Source organism: Piliocolobus tephrosceles, chromosome 13 (genome assembly GCF_002776525.5).
Source record: "Piliocolobus tephrosceles isolate RC106 chromosome 13, ASM277652v3, whole genome shotgun sequence".
NCBI classification, from domain to species: Eukaryota; Metazoa; Chordata; class Mammalia; order Primates; family Cercopithecidae; genus Piliocolobus; species Piliocolobus tephrosceles.
In genome coordinates, this window is record NC_045446.1 from 68,058,793 (window position 1) to 68,078,781 (window position 19,989).

Genomic DNA, 19,989 nt, shown 5'->3' on the forward strand with positions numbered 1-19,989 from the left:
CCAGTATGTCAAATAAGCCATACTTAGTTTAAATTTTAAAGCAAACATCCATAAATGTCCAACTATTATCTATGTAACTGATGTTCTCAAAATGCTTTTACCACATATTATTACAATAATCTTCACAACAGTTCTACAGGCGCAAGCCACAGCATCTGGCTCATAGGTGAGAACTTCATTGGGTTAAATGGCTGTTTGGATTACAAAACAGGGCATTGTGTATGACAGTGAAATTTGTTTTACACTCATACTAACAAATACATGGCTCCAGTCCTCATCAGAGAACCTTCTGTATGAAAGGCTAACATTTCACTCCATAACAACTCAGAAAGTGTAAGTTGTGGAGAACCCCAGGGGTCAACTGATCTAATCTCATGTGATACAGGAATCCCGTTTATCACTGCACATCACAGAATATGGATTTTAGAGTTGACAAAGCTGAACTCAAGTCCTGGTTCTGCCTCCTCTTAGCAAATTACTTCATGTCTGCAATGATGGTTGTAAAGCATCGCTGGTGCCCTCAGTGCTATGGTCCATCTGCTTCCCTTTCCAGATTTTTCACCATCCTGCCTATGCTCCTGAATACACACTCAAGCTAGAAACACAGAGTCCCGAACTTAGAACAGTGATCTGGCCAGCCACTGCCCAGCAAGACTATCACTTCAGGAAACCCAGACCATGAAGGCGAGTATCTTCTAAGAGCCAGTGCTGCAGCTGATCACTAAATTGGCTAGCTTTTGTGCCTTTTGCACTTGCTTTAGTGCCAACAGGATAAAATTGTCAAGGACAAAATCTAAATGTTTATTTAGGTGGGGATGAGTCAGGAAGTAGACTTTATATTACGGGGCTCAGGGCCAACAACCTCGTTCAGTGGCCTCCAAAACTAAGCACTTTGTTGAGGGAGAAGAGAAATCACTTCACAAGAGGTACAGAAAGGACTGGAATCTCTGCTTACAGAGCTGTGGACTGCCCAGAGCTTACAGCAGGGTCAGCAAATTTTTTCTATAAAAGGTCAGATAGTAAATATATTAGATTTTACAGGCCATATGGTCTCTGTGGCAACTACTCAACTCTGATTGTAGCATGAAAGCAGCTACAGACAATACCTAAACAAATGAGTGTGGCTGTGCTTCAATCAGATCTTACATACAAAAGCAGGCAACAGGCCAGCTTTGGTCCACAGGCTGTAGTTTGATGACCCCTAGTTTAGAGTACTGTTACTGGCACATCACAGACACACAATAAATATCAAGTATATGATTCAATGTACAGTGGCAACAAACTGTAGTGCTAAAATCTTTTCAACCTTAAAAAAAATTCAGTTATCCCTTTTATTGTTACTGATTACAGTGATGGTATTCAGGCGAACACTCTGCCATTCAGAGTATCATTTGGGCTTAGCCTGTGCAGCTAATGCAGCTTCTTCACACCACACAGCCGTCTTTGCAGTGTTTCAACTTGTGAATGATTCATATTCTGCGGCCCTTTTGGTTGATGCTATCACTGCAAAGCAGTGATATGTGTGAGTCCATTCATTATGGTAACAAGCTTTCACTCAAGCTTTGTTTCTTGCAGTATCTATCATTTCTAGTGTGATCTCCTCCGATGATTTTTGAAAATCAAGTCAACAGTAGGATTTTTTTGTTGAACTGTGAAGGCCTGTGCTTGGTAGGGACTTTGTGAATCATCCCTGCGTGGGTCCCAGAGCTACTGGGGTCCCATCACTGGAGTAGCTGGTGAGACCCTCCAGGGCATGAGAGTTGCTGTGAGCCTCTGTGTGGCTTCTAGAGGCTTCCCAGGGGCACAAAGACTATGTGACCCAGGTGGAAGCTCAGGAGGCTCACACTGGACACATGCTGCACGCTCTGGCTCTCCTGTGGCTGCAGCTGCACCCACCTACCCAGCATTCTCCCCACAGCCTGTCCAGCCCAAGCCTATGGCACTCCCAGGGGAGCCCAGGACACCCTCAACTTTTTATTGGATTACTAGAGTATCAAACCACCCATTTATCTCTCTCAGTTCCTCACTCCCACCCCTGTACCCAGCAAGTCATCAAGTCCCCCAGGTGAGTAAACTGGAGTTAACAGCAGTTGGTACTTATGGCATACACTGGATTTGGCTCACTCACATGTGGTATTCCTATCTTCATCTACTGTATCTTCCAAAACTACATAAGCTGCAAAGTTAAAAACTGCATTTCTCAGATTCCCTTGAGCTAGGTTCCAGACATGATTTATTATCAGTCAATCAAACACATTCGCATGGATTTTGCATGGGGAACAATGTTAAGTGGGGAGAAAGGCAGAATGCAAGACATGGTTCTGGAGCCAGTAGCTTTATTGGTAGCATCCTGACTCAATAGGCAGCTTCCTGATCATAGCAGGAACATCAGCCTCCTCGGTGGTCCACTCGTTGTGTGGCTCGGAAATCAGTCGTGGATATTCCACTAGTCTGTTTCTTTAGCCTTTCCAACAACTCTGTGAGCCATGTAACATTCTGTAATAAATTTCTTTCTGCTTAGTTAAAAGCCTATTTTGTTTTCTGCAAATGAACCCTGAGCGATAAGCTTATGACTAAGATCAAACAACTACAAGTCATGTGTTGCTTAACGATGGAGATATATTCTGAGATGTACACTGTTATGTGATTTTGTCACACAAACATCATAGAGTATATTATACAAATCTAAATGGTATAACCTCCTACACACCTAGGCTATATGGTATAGTCTGTTGCTCCTAGGCTTCAAATCTGTACAGCACATTACTGTACTAAATACTGTAGGCAACTGTAACACTGGTTACAATGGTAAACACTGGTAAATATGGTAAATATTTGTATATTTAAACATAAAAAAGGTACAGTAAAAATATAATCATGGGACCACCACAACGTTGTTATTCAGTGCATGACTGTATTGGCTCAGACGTTAACCAAAATGAGTCTGCCTTCAAAGCTCCATTTACTCAATCACTACACTAAACCACTGCAGTTCTAGGGGGCTGTCCTCTCTCAGGTCTCCCAGATCTTCTAATGTCCACTGAAGTTGGAATTCTCTTCTGCACATGGACTGCAAAACTGACATGCTCAGTTATCATTTCATACTAGCTAAAGGATCTTCTCCTTTGTAAAGCATCCCTCACCACCACTACTGTGATGGGTCGGGGACTTTCATCTGTTTTTCCACAGCATCTATGCTTCTCTTCACTGTATCATTTATTAAACTGATGATTTCTGGGTCCTGTAATAAACAGTGAGTACCTTAAGAACAAATGTCATTTCTTATTTCTCTCTACCCTCAGCAACTGGCTTATTAGAATAAACAAATAGTTAATGCTGCTAAGTCAATGAATGACCTAATACAATGGGAAAACATAACTTGGAGGATGGTTCAGTTGGCCTGCTTTATAACATATTAAGATGCAATAATGGACAGGAAAGTATGAATAAAGTACAAAGCGCTGTTATCCACCATCATAAGTCTTTGTCTATATTCATCTTGTCTACATGGGCTCTCTAAGGGCAGAATCCTATCTAGCTGATCTGTATCTAGCACAGAGTTTGTTCCTTAGTGTATGGAATGAAATCATCCACTAAAAATTATTAACTGAATGTGGCTGATACCAAATACTCTTTGGGGCAGATCAAAAGAGATCTCAACCAAGATACAAATGATATAATATTTTTCTTTTTTTTTTTTCTTTTGAGATGGAGTCTTACTCTGTTGCCCAGGCTGGAGTGCAGTGGTGTGACCTTGGCTCACTGCAACCTCCGCCTCCTGAGTTCAAGCGATTCTTGTGCCTCAATCTCCCAAGTAGCTGGGATTACAGGCGCGTGCCACCACACCTGACTAATTTTTGCATTTTTAGTAGAGATGGGGTTTCACTCAACGGGGCTGGTCTTGAACTCCTGGCCTCAAGTGATCCTCCCGCCTCAGTCTCCCAAAGTGCTGGGATTACAGGCATGAGCCACTGCACCTGGCCAATATAATATTTTTCTAACTTTTAAGAGCAAACAATAAAGAATTTAAACTCATTTGCTTTTAGCAAAAGCAGTATTGTTTGCTCTTAAAAGATATAATTTTTTTTTTTATCTTGTAAGAGCAAACAATACTGCTTTTGCTAAAAGCAAATGAGTTTAAATTCTTTTCATAACATTTCAGGCCATTTTGAGAAGGTCTGGCAGAGCCTTTTGGTTGTTCCCCAGTACCTTTCTTCCATTCTTCCTGAGTATTAGAGTCATCGCATGTAAACCAGGCATTAGTCACCCAGAATAAAGATGGTATGTCCTCGTTTCTTGAAGTGAGAGATGGCCATGTGACTTAAGTTCTAGTCAATGGAATGCAAGTAAAATTAGAGTGTACAACTTTTGGGAAATGTCTTTAAAAAACCTGCAGGGTGGAGATGATACCTTTCTCTTCCCGTTTCCTTTTCCCCACAGGATGGAATACAAGGGGGACAGTTAGATTCTGGATTATTAAGGAGAGGCTGCTTGATGCACAAGATGGAGACACAAGAAACAATGAGCCTAGGCCAGACACAGTGACTCACGCCTATAATTAAAGCACTTTGGGAGGTCGAGGCGGGAGGATCGCTTGAGCTAAGGAGTTTGAGACCTGCCTGGCCACCATGGTGAAACCTCGACCCTACAAAATAAAAAATGCCAAAAAAAATTAGCCAGGCATAGTGGCATATGCCTGTGGTCCCAGTTACTTGGGAGGCTGAAGTGGGACAATCACTTGAGCCCAGGAGGCTGCAGTTGCAGTGACCTGATATTATGCCACTGCACTCCACCCTGGGTGATAGGGCAAGACCCTGTCTGGAAAAAAAAAAAAAAAAAAAGCATGAGCAAGCCTAGATCCCTGATGGTCATCTCAGCCCTGTCCTGCCTATGAGAAAGAATTAAACTTTGCTCCTGTTTTAGCCACTGTTACTTTGCATTTCGGTCACTCATCCTAATATATAAAATTAAAAAACTAAAAATAGGTTCTTTGTAACTATTTCTGTTGTGTACTAATCATCAATCGAGTCATGAATTATAAAGAGCTCTTTTAAAAAATGTTCACACCAAAATCTAATCCAAATATAAACAGACCATAAAACTGTGTGTGAATGTAGACCAATAGAGTCAGAATATCAAGCCTAGTAACCAACACTAGAATTCAGAACAGTCAAGCTGAGTGTAACAGCACTAACTCTGTCAGATGAAGGGATGATTACCCTTACCTGATGGTGAATTCCAGTAGCTCCTGGGCTCCCTGAGGGTCCAGGTGCTGAAGACTATACACTCTTTCAAGGCTCTGCTGCAGAAACTGCTGGGAAGGATCCTCTTGAGATATGATGCTGGGAGAAACAGCTGATGACACTAGTTTTCTACCTGGTAACTAAGCAAACCCAGTGGGATTATACAGCCATTAAGTTTGGTGGCTCAACTTTTGGTAACACACACACAAACACATAAAAGCACATTAAAAATGTGAGCTAAACAAAACAAAGGGGAAAAAAGGCTAGGAGATTCTATAAATAACCTTTCTCCCCTTCCTCAGCAACATTGGGAGTTAAAGAGAAAGACAAAATGGAAACATGGTCCACCCAATACAGCCACAGCTGCCAGGAGAAGAACAGAAAAGTATAGTATTTTCTATTGCTAACTGAAATGAATGGGCCAACCATAGGAAGGAGACTAAAAATTAAACTGTTGTTACATTTTTTTTTTTTTTTAGACAGTTTCACTCTTGTTGCCCAGAGTGCAATGGTAGGATCTTGGCTCACTGTAACCTCCGCCTACCAGGTTCAAGTGATTCTCCTGCCTCAGCCTCCTGAGTAGCTGGGATTACAGACTTGTGCCACCACATCCAGCTAATTTTGTATTTTTAGTAGAGACAGGGTTTCTCCATGTTGGTCAGGCTGGTCTCAAACTCCCGACCTCAGGTGATCCACCTGCCTCAGCCTCCCAAAGTGCTGGGATTACAGGCGTGAGCTACTGCGCCCAGCCACATTTATCTTTAAAACACTATCTTATCTTTCACTTGACAGAAGAGTAATGATTTATTCCCAAATAAGTTATATAGCATATAATTTTTTCATGAGAAAAAAAATTTTTTTTTTTGGCCTTTCAGATATACTTATTCTTACTGTTAAAAGTGGTTTCCTTTTAAGATGGATGGGAAGGAGACAGCAAAGAGTATTTCACTTTTCATTTTGCATCTACTTGTTTTTTGTTTTTTGGCTTTTTTTTTGAGATGGAGTCTTATTCTGTCGCCCAGGCTGGAGTGCAGTGATGCGATCTTGGTTCATTGCAACCTCTGCCTCCTGGGTTCAAGCAATTCTCCTGCCACAGCCTCCCGAGTAGCTAGGACTATAGGTGCCCACCGCAATGCCCAGCTAATTTTTGTATTTTTAGTAGAGATGAGGTTTCACCATGTTGGCCAGGCTGGTCATGAACCCCTGACCTCAGATGATCCACCCGCCTCGGCCTCCCAAAGTGCTTGGATTACAGGCATGAGCCACTGCGCTTGGCCTCATTTTGTATCTTCTATAAAGTTTGTTTTCTAACCATATATACATATATATTCCTCTAAATAAACACATATTACTTCATTGTCTTTCTCTCTTGGGCTCTTTGCCATTGTTTTATACTTTTGCTTTTGTATCCTTTACCTTTTAAGATGATTCATTTTTTTTTTTTTTTTTTTGGTGTCCCTGCGTTATTGATACTAGGCAAGAAGAAAGGAATCTGGAGCAATAGATTATATTTTAGATCAAGAATTTAAATTGTTATATTTTAACAATTACATAAAGCCATGATTCTCCACAAGTGCTTATTTCTTAAAAATAAAACCGTTACTATTTTTAAAACCTAGAGATATATAGAAGAAAATTTAGAAATGGATCATAATAATAGCAGCAAACACTTAGTGAATGCTGTGGCCCAGGTACTCGTCTAATCTTTCTCTTTGCATCAACTCATACCTGCAAAAGTATAAAACAACGGCAAAGAGCCCAAGAGAGAAAGACAATGAACGAACAAGTTTTCAGAGAATATATGGACTGCTCTCTACTATTTAGTAACTACAAAGCACGAAAAATAAAAAGCCAAAAACAAGCTGCACACAGTGGTGCGCACCTGTAATCCCAGCGACTTGGGAGGCTGAGCCAAGAGGATGGCTTAAGCCCAGGAGTTTGAGACCAGCCTGGGCAACACAACAAGACCCTCATCTCAAAGGAAAACATGAACAAAAACACCCCTACCCCATGCAAAATAAAAACAAGAACAACAGATGTTTTCAACATACCCTTAAGGCAGGAACAAGATGAGAAAGACTGTCTCGGAGGTAGGCATAGTGCCTGAAGGTGTGATCTGAGAACAATGCTGGCATTGTTGGACAGGTTTTAGCAGCATTGAAAATAAGGACCAAAACTGCAATATCTGATAGATCAGTGGGTTAAGTAAACTTGCAAGTATGAAAGGCTGGGCAGAATCTGGCACTCTCACTTTCCACCTCCAAAATCTCCATCAAGAGACTATGATTTTCTAATAATCAAAGGAACGCAAATACAAACAAGAAAATACATTCCCCTACTCCACCCACACCCCCAATTACCAAAGGTTTTTAAAAATGCCAGATGCTGCCAAGAATACAAAAAAATGGAAATGATTTTGCCTGTAAAGTAGGTAACTATATTGCCTATCAAATTACATACTGGACAGGCGCGGTGGCTCACGCTTATAATCCCAACACTTTGGGAGGCTGAGGCGGGTGGATCACTTGAGGTCAGGAGTTTGAGACCAGCCTGGGCAACATGGTGAAATCCTGTCTCTACTAAAAATACAAAAATTAGCTGGGCATAGTGGCAGGCGCCTGTAATCCCAGCTACTTGGGAGGCTGAGACTGAAGAATCATTTGAACCCAGGAGGTGGAGGTTGCAGTGAGCTGGGGTGGTGCCACTGCACTCCAGCCCAAGCAACAGCTTAGGAATTTGAGACCAGCCTTGCCAACATGGTGATACCCCATCTCTACTAAAAATACAAAAATGAGCTGGGTGTGGTCGTGGGCGCCTATAATCCCAGCTACTCAGGAGGCTGAGGCAGGAGAATTGCTTGAACCCGAGAGGCAGAGGTTTCAGTGAGCCAAGATCAGGCCACTGCACTCTAGTCTGGGTGACAGAATGAGACTCTGTCTCCAAAAAATAAATAAATAAAAGAAAACTCAGATCACCCTAGCTACACTGCTGAAGGAGATGCCAAAGCTGTCTGCCAACACATCAGGGCCCATCCTAAGCACGGAGGATACAAGCTGGATCATCCATGTCTGGTTCAGCCGTGTCAAAAAATGGGTGGGTGCTCAGAAGCTCTGGCACCAAGGGAAGCACCAGGGTTGGATGCCGACTTCCCAGAAACTTCAAGCACCTGAAACAAACAAATAAGAATGCACATCAAAAAATTAGTAAAGTTAGCCCTTTGAAAAGTACTAGGAACTGGAATCAGAAAACCTGAACTGGATTGGAAATTCTCAATCATATACTTTTGCTAACTCTATGACTTCAGATATGTCACCCAATTATTCTGGAACTCGGTTATTTCATCTAAAAAAATCAGTTATTATAAAGATAAAAGAAATGGTTATTTAAACAGTAGCCATTTCCCCCATCTTTCTTCCTGAGAGGCGCCGGATTTTACTCAGGTATCAGGCAGGCAGCAATGTGCTCGGAAAAGGCAGGTCCAGCCCCAGAGCTGAACCACTATTGGTCTAGACCCATCTCGGCAATCCCATTCCCATTTTCCAGTGACTGGTTTGCTGGTAGGCAAGTAAACCAGTTCTAGTCAATGGAGCACGAGAGTATGCTGGCTGGGTTGGCTGGGGAGCTTCTCAGGGATGTTTCTGCAAATCAAAAGAGCAATGAATGAAAGGGAATGACCCTTCCTTTCTGTCTTGACATACTATCTTATGAGGCAGCCATCTTACAACTATGAGAAGAAAGTCGGCCAGGCGTGGTGGCTCACGCTTGTAATCCCAGCACTTTGGGAGGCCAAGGTGGGTGGATCATGAGGTCAAGAGATCAAGACCATCCTGGCCAACATGGTGAAACCCCGTCTCCACTAAAAATACAAACATTAACTGGGCATGGTGGCACAGGCCTGTAGTTCCAGCTACTCAGGAGGCTGAGGCAGAAGAATTGCTTGAACCCGGGTGGTGGAGGTTGCAGTGAGCCGAGATAGTGCTATTGTACTCCACTCTGATAGAGAGAGACTCCCTCTCAAAAACAAAACAAAACAAAAAAGCCAAGAGAACTGCAGAGAAACCAAAGAGAGCCCTGGTAACCTGTTGAATGACCAATCCTGAAACCAACCTTCTGACTTCTTGTTATGAAAAAACAGAGCTATTGGCTAAGATACTTTTAATCAGATTGTCCTTTTCATTTGTGGGCAAAAACATTCTAATTGATATCCTGGGTGAAGTTCTGAAATCACAGATCTGTCTGAAACTAAGTAGCTTTACACAAGTAAATTTTTTCATCTACAAAATGGGATTTAAAAGTCACTACTTCATGGAGTTGCTATAAGCATTAAATAACACAAAGTACTTAGCAAAGTGTCTGTCACATAGTAAGAACTCAATGTTAGCTATTAGAACTACATGAAGGCCCTTTATAAACTATAAGGAACTATACAAGCAAGGTAATTATATTTTTTATTATTGTTTATGGCTTTTTTTTTTTTTAAGATGGAGTCTTCCTCTGTTGCCCAGGCTGGCATGCAGTGGCACAATGTTGGTTCACTGCAACCTCTGCTTCCAGTGTTCAAGCGATTCTTCTGCCTCCACCTCCCGAGTAGCTGGGATTATAGGCATGTGCCACTACACCCAGCAGACTTTTGCATTTTTAGTAGAGATGAAGTTTCACCATGTTGGCCAGGCTGGTCTTGAACTCCTGACCTTAGGTGATCCACCCATCCCGGCCTCCCAAAGTGCTAGGATTATAGGCGTGAGCCACTGCGCCTGGCCAATTTAGTGCACCTTCTAAACCAGAACTTAACAAATAAAAAATAGTAAGGCCGGGCACAGTGGCTCACGCCTATAATACCAGCACTTTGGGAGGCCGGGGCAGATGGATCACCTGAGGTCAGGAGTTCAAGACCAGCCTGGCCAATGTGGTGAACTCATCTCTACTAAAAATGCAAAAATATGCCGGGCGTAGTGGCACACACCTATAATCCCAGCTATTCAGGAGGCGAAGGGAGGAGAATCACTCGAACCCTGGAAGCAGAGGTTGCAGTGCGCCGAGATTGCACCACTGCATACCAGGACAGCCTAGGCAACAGAGCAAGACTCCGTCTCAAAAAAATAACAAATGAAAAATAAATAAAAAAACAGGCACACTAAATTGAAAACGTATGTATCTTAATTCTGTCCTCATGGAATTCATAATTCAGCTGAGGCAAAGATGACCAATACTACAAGGTAGGAACTATCAGATGAATGACATTCTAATTCTACGTGTCAAAGGTAGAAGAGATCAATATGATCAGAGAAATATGCACATAGCAGATGGTCACATAGGAGATTTTACCAGGAACTGGAGAATAGGTATATCAGCAAAAGAGACAGAAAATAAAAACGGAAAAATTCATTAATATATGTGGTCTGAAAGTCATCTCATCTAACGCATGTGATCTTGAGAAGTATGCTTCTCCCAGTCTTTTGTTTTTCCTTCTATGTGGAAAGAACTTCATTCATTTATTTTCAGGCCTCTCTAAGCCCTTGTACTCACTATACCTCAGGGCACACTGTAAAGGAAGAATTTTGGCTTCCAGGTACTACTCCTTTATTTTGATCTTATTCTATTCAGAACTCAGATGGGCACCCCAAGTGCTATTAAATGGGTCACCTTACAGACTCCTACACATGTGGGCCTCTCTAAAGCTAGACTTCAATTCTGGCTTCTTAATATAGTTAATTTCTTACTATCTCATCCACCTCCCTATACACATATTTGCTACTTCTCTCCCTTCTTGCTATTTGAGGGCTAGGTCTGAGCCCAATTCATTTTTAAATCTCTATAGCACCTAACACAGTGACTAGGTTATAACAAATGTTCAGTAAGGATTTGTGGAATGAACTAAAGATACATAAACAGAGCAAACTATCTCCTTCAGAACTTTCATTTCTGCATATATGTTTATCAACATTTTAAAAAGATGTCACTCTATTTCTTTACCCTTTTATCATTTTTTTCCTTTCTAAGAGACAAGGTCTTGCTCTGTCACTCAGGCTAGAGTGGACTAGTGTGAACATAGCTCACCGCAGCCTTTAAATCCTGGGCTCAAGCAATCCTTCTGCCTCAGCCTCCCTAAGTAGCTGGGACTATGGGTGTGTACCACCACAATGGGCTAATTTTTCAATTTTTTTGTAGAGACAGGGTCTGGTTTTGTTGCTCAAGCTAGTATCAAACTCCTGGCTTCAGGTGATCCTCTCTCCTCAGTCTCCCAAAGTGCTGGACTTACAGGCATGAGCTACCGTGCCCAGGTTCATCTGTTTTTTATTTCTAAATAAAGCCACCATTCATTGGAGAAGGTGAAAAAAATGTAAGTGATAATTAGAATAAGTAGGCCAGGTGCACTAGCTCACGCCTGTAATCCTAGGACTTTGGGAGGCCAAGGCAGAAGGAATGCTGGAGCCCAGGAGTTCAAGACCAGCCTGGGCAACATAGTGAGACCCTGTCTCTAACATTAAAAAAGAAAAAAAATTAGGATAGGTGACTTCAAAATATTTTGGAGCACTATGTGGTTGAGGAGTTCTTTGTCCACAATCACCCAATAAAGACAGCCTTATGTAAATATTCTAAGTGGACCAAATAACTACAAATCTTATTTTAATGCTAGAAGAATGTTCTAGCATTCCTTCAGTATTCATTCTAGGTCTCCACAGAACTCCAGTTACTTATATAGGTGTTTATCCCCACTGCAATACCACACCCTAAATGACTGAGAGTTCCTTGAAGACACTCAATAAATATATGTCAAATTGAGCTGAATGGGACTCTACAAAGGAATGGCAAAACAGAAAACCAGATACCAAAAATGTTACCGAGAGTAAGATTCCCCTGGTATTTTCAGTTTTAATATACTTTCTTTCTTTCTTTTTTTTGAGGTGCCCAGGCTAGGATGCAATGGCACTATCTTGGCTCACTGTAACCTCCACCTCCTGGATTCAAGCGATTCTCCTGCCTCTGAGACGAAAGGTGCCTGTCACCACACCCAGCTAATTTTTGTATTTTTAGTAGAGACAGGGTTTCACCATGTTCATCAGTTTTAATGTATTTTCTAAATAGCTGATTCACCCCACGGTTTTTCTACTTTTAGTAACAAAATTTTTAAACATAAACTAAACACAGTTGAACTGGTCTTATCATATAAACTTATTTAAACACGTGGAACACACATTTTATATTAATTACATGTATGGAAGTCATTCTTCAAACAAAGGTTCATAAACAGTGTTAATAACTTGATGGTAGTCAGTAAAACTAGAGATAATCAAGGGACAAAATGATTGTGATTTCCCATCTGTAGGTCAAGTGCCAGCCCTGCCTCCTGCCCTGCCTCTAATCTCTATGATGATGGATCTGATTCTTTACAAAAACGCAAAGTAGACACAGGAGTGATTAACACTATATAGGAAAGGCTGGGTGTGGTAACTCACACCTGTAATCCCAGCACTTTGGGAGGCCAAGATGGGCGGATCATTTGAGGTCAGGAGTTCAAGAACAGCCTAACCAACATGGTAAAACCCCATCTCTAATAAAAAAAAAAACAAAAATTAGCTGGGTGTGGTGGTGTGCACCTATAATCCCAGTTACTCGAGAGGTTGAGGGAGGAGAATGGCTTGAACCCAGGAGGCAGAAGTTGTAGTGAGCTGTAATCATGCCACTGCACTCTAGTCAGGGCAACAGAGCGAGACTCCGTCTCAAAAAAACATAACAAAACAAAACACTATATAAGAGAAAGAGGAAATCTAATTCATTTCTGTACTTCTAACAGCTACCACAATGGTTGGTGCGTAGTCAGCACACAGCAGGCACATAATATTTGCTAGGTGGACAGATGGACAAATTAGTAAGTAATCTAAAATGTGATACTCAGCTTAGGAATCAGATTCCTGAGAGTCTGGTTAAGTTGAATCAGGTTTCTAAAGTAAAGGCAAAACTCAAGGCCATACTATCCTCAATCTATAAGGATGGAACAACGTCAGCATTGTATATTTACCACATTATGGGACTCAGTGAGTAAATGGGCAAAAAAGTAATTACTTCCATATGGAGTCCCTATCAGTAGGGTACTTGGTTAAATTTTTCAGCAGCTCCACCAATGCAAGATGAATCCCTTCTTTGGTTGAAACATTAGTACAGCATAAGAGTTCATGAAGAGCCTCTCGAATATCTCTGGATGAATCCTTTAAAAAAAAAAAGTAATAATAATAGTAGTTACTGTTGGTTAGCAGACTCAGCCTCTATCTACCATCCCCTTCTCCCTAGCCACCTTCCCATCTAGGGTGGCCATGTAACAAAGCATGTGGAAGGTTTTTGGCTGAAATTCCTGAAACAGCTTCATTTTATTGATAAATAAAGGACCAGAGGCAGTAGCTTTGTCCCCTTTGTTCTTTAACCTTCCTTTTCCATCCTGTCTGGAACTCAGTCATGATGCTGAAGGTACAAGAGCCTTTTTGCAACTAGGAAAAAGGACAGGCTAAGAAGAAAGGCTAAGAGAGAGGCTGGGAATGGCCAGTTAGCAGAACACTCAGAACACACACACTTACTAAGTTTGCCATCTCATACAGGCACAGTTTGTGGCATCCCAAAACAATTACAACAGTAACATCAAAGATCACTGATCACAGATCACCGCAACAGATGTAATAATGAAAAAGTTCGAAATATTGCAAGAATTACCAAAATGTGACACAGACATAAAGTGAGCACATGCTATTGGAAAAATGGCACCAACAGACTTACTCAATGCATGGTTGCTGCAATCTCTCAATTTATTAAAAAAACACAATATCTGCAAAGCCCAATAAAGAGAGGTATACCTGTATGTGTTAAATGGAGGAGTGAGGGAAAGAGTCAATCTGTCTGATGTGAATTTCAAGAAGACTTCGAGAATGAGAAATATTAAAAGAGAGGCAAATTGAAACGTCACTCCTATTCATAAAATTCTGCAACAGTTTTCCATAATGTTAGAATAAAATCCAGACATCTTAAAATGGCCTACAAGGCTTTCTACCTGTCCTTAATCCCTTCTCAGACTTCATCTCATGCCACATTTCTACTTTCTCACTGCGGTTCACTCCTACTGGCTTTCTCTCTATTCTGCAAACACAACAAAGATCACTTGTGTTTTAGAGCCTTCCCACTAGCTGTTGCCTCTACCTGAAGTTATTCTCCCAGTCTTCACGTAGCTAGCTTCTGTTTATCATTCAAGACTCAACTTGAAAATCATCTCGGAAAGTCTTTACTAACCACTCAAATTACGGTGAAATTCCCCATTCCTCCATGATACTGTTTATCTTCTGCATAACATTTATCACCATCTGAAATCATTTTGTTTGTTTACTCCACCTCTCTTTAGAATATAAGTTTTATGACAGCAAGAAGCCTATCTGTTTTGATACCCCTATATTTCTAATACACAGACAGTGCTTGTTGAACAAAGAAGTGAATTTTTCTAGGCAGGGTAGGATCTTGGCATAGCAGGAAACAAAAAAGAAAGTGAATTCCAGCTGAAAGGGTCAGCAAGGTAAGGCTCAAAGCAATGAAGCACAGTGACACAGAAAATATAAGGGAGCAGTGCATAGCAGGGTGGAAGAATAGTCTACTGTAAGTTTTATATGGGTCTGAACTCCTGAAAAGAATTAAAAGGCAAGGATTCTTTATGAGTTATATACATAAGTACTTATAAATAAGCATACCTGTGAACAATTCTGTACATCAAAACATAGCTTGGAACATAGCTCAGCTATTCAGCAAACATTTACCGAGCACCTAATTGTGCCAGACACTGCTGCAAGACATTGGTAATAAAAAAATGAAGAGTCGGCCGGGCACGGTGGCTCATACCGTAACCCCAGCACTTTGGGAGGCCAAGGTGGGTGGATGACTTGAGGTCAGGAGTTCAAGACCAGCCTGGCCAATATGGTGAAATGCCATCTCTACTAAAAAAAATACAAAAATTAGTGTTGTGGTGCATGCCTGTAATCCCAGCTACTTGGAAGACAGAAGAATTGCTTGAACCCAGGAGGTGAAGGTTGCAGTAAGCCAAGATCGCACCACTGCACTCCAGCCTGGGTGACAGAGCGAGGCTCGGCCTCAAAAAAAAGAAAAGAAAAGAAAAATCAAGACACCTTGAGAAGCTCACAGTCTTATGAAATAGAGAATTACTGAAAAATGCTAGAGCAGTATACACAGGGTACTATGGGAGTAGAGAGGTGGCATTTAGCCCATCCAGGGCTGGGAGTAACAGTTAGGGAAGGCTTCCTGGATTATGTTACCTAATATAGGCTGTGGGAATAAGTGGACATCTCCTAGGTTGAAGTCGCAGTTTTGCAAACAGAGGGGGAAAATTACATTGAAGGTAAAATTGTGAGGAAAAGCAGTATGTGTAGGAAAGTGACTTCAGCATAAAGTTCAAGGTGAGGAGTGGTGGAAAAGAAAGCTAAAAAGGAAAGGAGTGGCTAGACTATGTATGAGGCCACCCATGAAGAACCACACATAGAATGTAAACTTATTTTTAGGAAAAGATACATGAAAAAATTATAAAGATTTATAATTCAGGAAAAATCTTAGTAGAAGTGCTAAGCAGTTGAGAGAATGGTAAGAACCTTCAAAACCAAAGCACCAGCTATTTTTTCAAGTATGCAGTAGAAATCTGTTACAAGTGTTCTAAAAACTAAGCACTAATTACTATCCCTTTCATATCTGAACCCCATCTTCCCCAAAAAAGGAAACCAGAGGCCAAACCCCATTTATGAATACTCTGAAGAACTTCAGTAGTTGCAATTAAAATCCAGACATTTTAGAAAAATAATCCAAGAACCACCTAGAGCTGTACGGCCTGGGGAGCAACTCTGTGTTTACATTCTGGTTCAGCCACTAACTCAGACAATTTATTTTCTCCACAAAATTCCCAGGGTAGAATTAATCAATCCCTAAGAGCACTTGCTGCTATAACAGCCTATGATTCACTACAAGAATAAAATCAAATTAAAGGTTGAAAAGAACTCTTTATTATTTAGCCCCTCCCTTATCTATAGCCACTTCTTCCACTCTCCCATCTCTTCAACTCTACGCTATCATTATATAATAAACTCTTTTTAGTTCCTTGAATATATCATATTCTAGCTTATCTCTGTATCTTTAGACATTGCTCCCTCTGAGCCGGGCACAGTGGCTCATGCCTGTAATCCCAGTACTTTGGGAGGCCGAGGCAGGCAGATCATGAGGTCGGGAGATTGAGAGCATCCTGGTTAACACAGTGAGACCCTGTCTCTACGAAAAATACAAAAAAGTAGCCGGGCGTGGTAGTGGGCGCCTGCAGTACCAGCTACTCGGGAGGCTGAGGCAGGAGAATGGCGTGAACCCGGGAGACAGAGCTTGCAGTGAGCCGAGATCACGCCACTGCACTCCAGCCTGGGCGACAGAGTGAGACTCTCACAAAAAAAAAAGACATTGCTCCCTCTGTCTGGTACCCTTTCATCCTACCACCAGTGTCACTTCTCCTTTAAAAAAGATGCACTTCAGCTTGAGTGACAGAGTGAGATCCTGTCTCAAAAGAAGAAGGAAAAGAAAAAGCCCAGTTAAGTCCTACTCCTCCTTCAAATGTCCACTATAGCACTTCCTCCTTCTTCCCAACCTCACCTCAGCCAATTCAGGTTAGACACTGTATTCTCTAGGCACCCTATCCTTTCTTGATCACAGAAAGACCAAGCTTATTCAAATTTCCTGTTTCACAGTCAATTTCTTCCATTTTTGGAGGGTGGGGTATGGTGAGAAAACAGAACTGTGCTGCCTGATACACTGTTCTGTCACCAATGCCTAGCACAATACCTGATTTTAACAGTGGGGCTGAGGGATGAATTAATGAGTAACAAACTAGAAACACTCACCTCTAGCACAGCCAGGACGGTGTCAAGCTGATCTTCTCGGAGGGTGATGTTGTTAGAGATTTTTCTCATGGTATGTATGGACTGCAGACGTACTTCCTCAATTTCATCATTGAACATGTCAACTAGGAAATCAAGGCACTTCTCAGCAAAGGAGGGTGAAGACTGGGCCAACATGCAGAGGGCCTCCACAGCAGCAATACGAACCTCTAGAAAAAAGAGAAAAAATAAAATTGCACATCAGGCTGGGGACAGTGGCTCACGCCTGTAATCCCAACACTTTGGGAGGCCAAGGTAGGCAGCTCACTTGAGCCCACCTAGGAAACACGGTAAAACTCTGTTTCTACCAAAAACAATTTAAAAATTAGCTGCGTGTGGTAGTATGTACCTGTTGTCTTAGCTACTTGGGAGGCTGACGTGGGAGGATCACTAGAGCCTGGGAGCCAGAAATTACAGTAAGCCAAGGTCGTGCCACTGCACTCCAGCCTAGGTGACAGAACGAGACCCTATCTCAAAACAAAACACAAAAAAACAAATTAGCCAAGTGTGGTGGCACACGCCTATAGTCCCATCTACTTGGGAGGCTGAAGCAGGAAGATCACTTGTGCCCAGGAGTTTGAGGCTGTAGTGAACCATGATCATGCCACTACACTCCATCCTGGGTGACAGAGTGGGCCCCTGTCTCAAAAAACAACAACAACAACAACAACAAAACCCAAAAAACAAAAAACAAAAACTGCACATCAGCCAGGTGCAGTGCCATACACCAAAGTCCCAGCTACTCAGGAGGCTGAGGTGGGAGGATCATTTGAGCCCAGGAGTTCAAGGCCGGCCTGAGCAACACACTGAAGCCCCATATTTTATATACATATAAAGTAACTCATATCAAATTAAGAGCCACAGGAAAAGTCCAAGATGGATTCCTTCTCCTTCAGGCTGTCTTCTATTCTCTACTCCTCTCATTCTATAAACTCTCCCTGGGAGATCTCTATGCCCACAGTTTCACATACCACCCACCTTAGCATTGATCTAAGAACATGGAATTTTGTATCACAAGGACTATGGCTTAAATCTGACTCCACATATGTGTGAAGTTGCATGTCTGTCTATATTAACTTCTTGAAAATTAAACTGTCTTACTTATCTCAGTATTCCAACCACAGTACTTTTTAAAAAGTCGGTTAGTAAATCATGTTATCGTTATTATTAAGATTAAAGTAGACTAAATATCATTGTTCCAATTTTAGAGGTAAGATTCAGCAACGTGGATTAACTTGCCTCAAAGCAAATGAGGGTAGAAATAGGACTAATACCCAGGTCTGTTGACTGCATGTTAAAATCATATAGTGGTTAAGGATACATGCTTGGAATGATAGAGGTCTCAGAGCAAACTGTAGTGAATGATCCCTCCACTAAGTTGGAGGGTGATCTTAAATAAGTAACTTCCTGGCACCTCAAATTTCTCACCTGGTAAATGGAGATAATACTCATTTCCTTACAGAGTTGTTAGGACTAAATGAGATAATACAGGTAAAGCACATAGGGACTCTGCCTGGCATATTTTAAGAGCTCAGTAAGTATCACCTACGGTGTAGATTTGGGTTCTGTAAGCACCCTTAAAACAGGGACATGTTTTCGACCCCTTGGTATGCTCAGAACATGTAAGCAATAAAGCCACCGATCCGAGGAAACCCTTTCTTCATTCACTAATAAGTGGGTCCTGCACACGTACTATATGCTAGGTGAGGTACTAAGGGCTAGGATACAAAGATGAGAAATGAGTAAGACACAGAAAATGCTCACAAGACTTCTACACATGGTTGTTTTTTCCTAGTGATTCCCATATGCTTCTGTAACAAAATGGACTATTTCAAAACAAAACAAAAAGTACCTAAAGTTGTGGTTAAAACTCACAAACACAATTTCCTCTTTGTATAAAGAAAGGTTTTATAGACATGTTAAAAGTAGAGTTACTACATTAAAGACAGATGATTCAGGTTTTTCTTGGTAGTTATGAATTCTTCCTTTTCATCAAAAGAGAACAATTTTCTTCACTTCACAATAATATAATTTAAACATGAAATTGCTAATTATAAGGCAAGCTAGAGATAAACCCAAGTATGTTAAGTGGGTCTTCCTCCTAGAATTTTATCCATTACACCACACTGACTCATATGTAACCTTTGCAAGTCCACCAAGGCAATCAGGAAGGAACTTCTGACCAGAAAGAGATAATCAGTGTGACCTCAGCTGATACAATTCCAAGCAGAAGCAAAAAATGTGGTATTTTACTTTGCCTGAACAGCCAGACTATAAGCAGGTAAACTGACATTTTCCACTGAACTTTTTGGAATGTTGAAAATATGTTGACCAGGCATGTCACACCTGTAATCCCAGAACTTTGAGAGGCCAAGGCGGGAGGATCACTTAAGCCTAGGAGTTTGACACCAGCCTGGGCAACATAGTGAGACCCCATCTCTATAAAAAACAGTTAATTAAGGCCGGGCGCGGTGGCTCAAGCCTGTAATCCCAGCACTTTGGGAGGCCGAGACGGGTGGATCACGAGGTCAGGAGATCGAGACCATCCTGGCTAACACGGTGAAACCCCGTCTCTACTAAAAAATACAAAAAACTAGCCAGGCGAGGTGGCGGGCGCCTGTAGTCCCAGCTACTCGGAGGCTGAGGCAGGAGAATGGCGTAAACCCGGGAGGCAGAGCTTGCAGTGAGCTGAGAACCGGTCACTGCACTCCAGCCTGGGCGACAGAGCGAGACTCCATCTCAAAAAAAAAAAAAAGTTAATTAAAAATAAATAAATAAATAATATGTCACAGACT

The 19,989-nt window shown here is 41.6% G+C and overlaps 1 protein-coding gene across 1 annotated transcript in view; it reads right to left on the reverse strand.

Annotated features, from left to right (window-relative positions):
• INTS4 (integrator complex subunit 4) overlaps nucleotides 1-19,989 on the reverse strand; it is a 122,889-nt gene that overhangs the window by 31,765 nt on the left and 71,135 nt on the right. The window contains exons 11-15 of the mRNA XM_023209327.3: nucleotides 17,159-17,364; nucleotides 13,308-13,450; nucleotides 8,294-8,409; nucleotides 7,295-7,428; nucleotides 5,226-5,383 (exon numbers count right to left, since the gene is read on the reverse strand). Of these exons, the coding sequence (XP_023065095.2) occupies nucleotides 5,226-5,383; nucleotides 7,295-7,428; nucleotides 8,294-8,409; nucleotides 13,308-13,450; nucleotides 17,159-17,364 (757 nt within the window). The remainder of the gene's footprint in view (nucleotides 1-5,225; nucleotides 5,384-7,294; nucleotides 7,429-8,293; nucleotides 8,410-13,307; nucleotides 13,451-17,158; nucleotides 17,365-19,989) is intronic.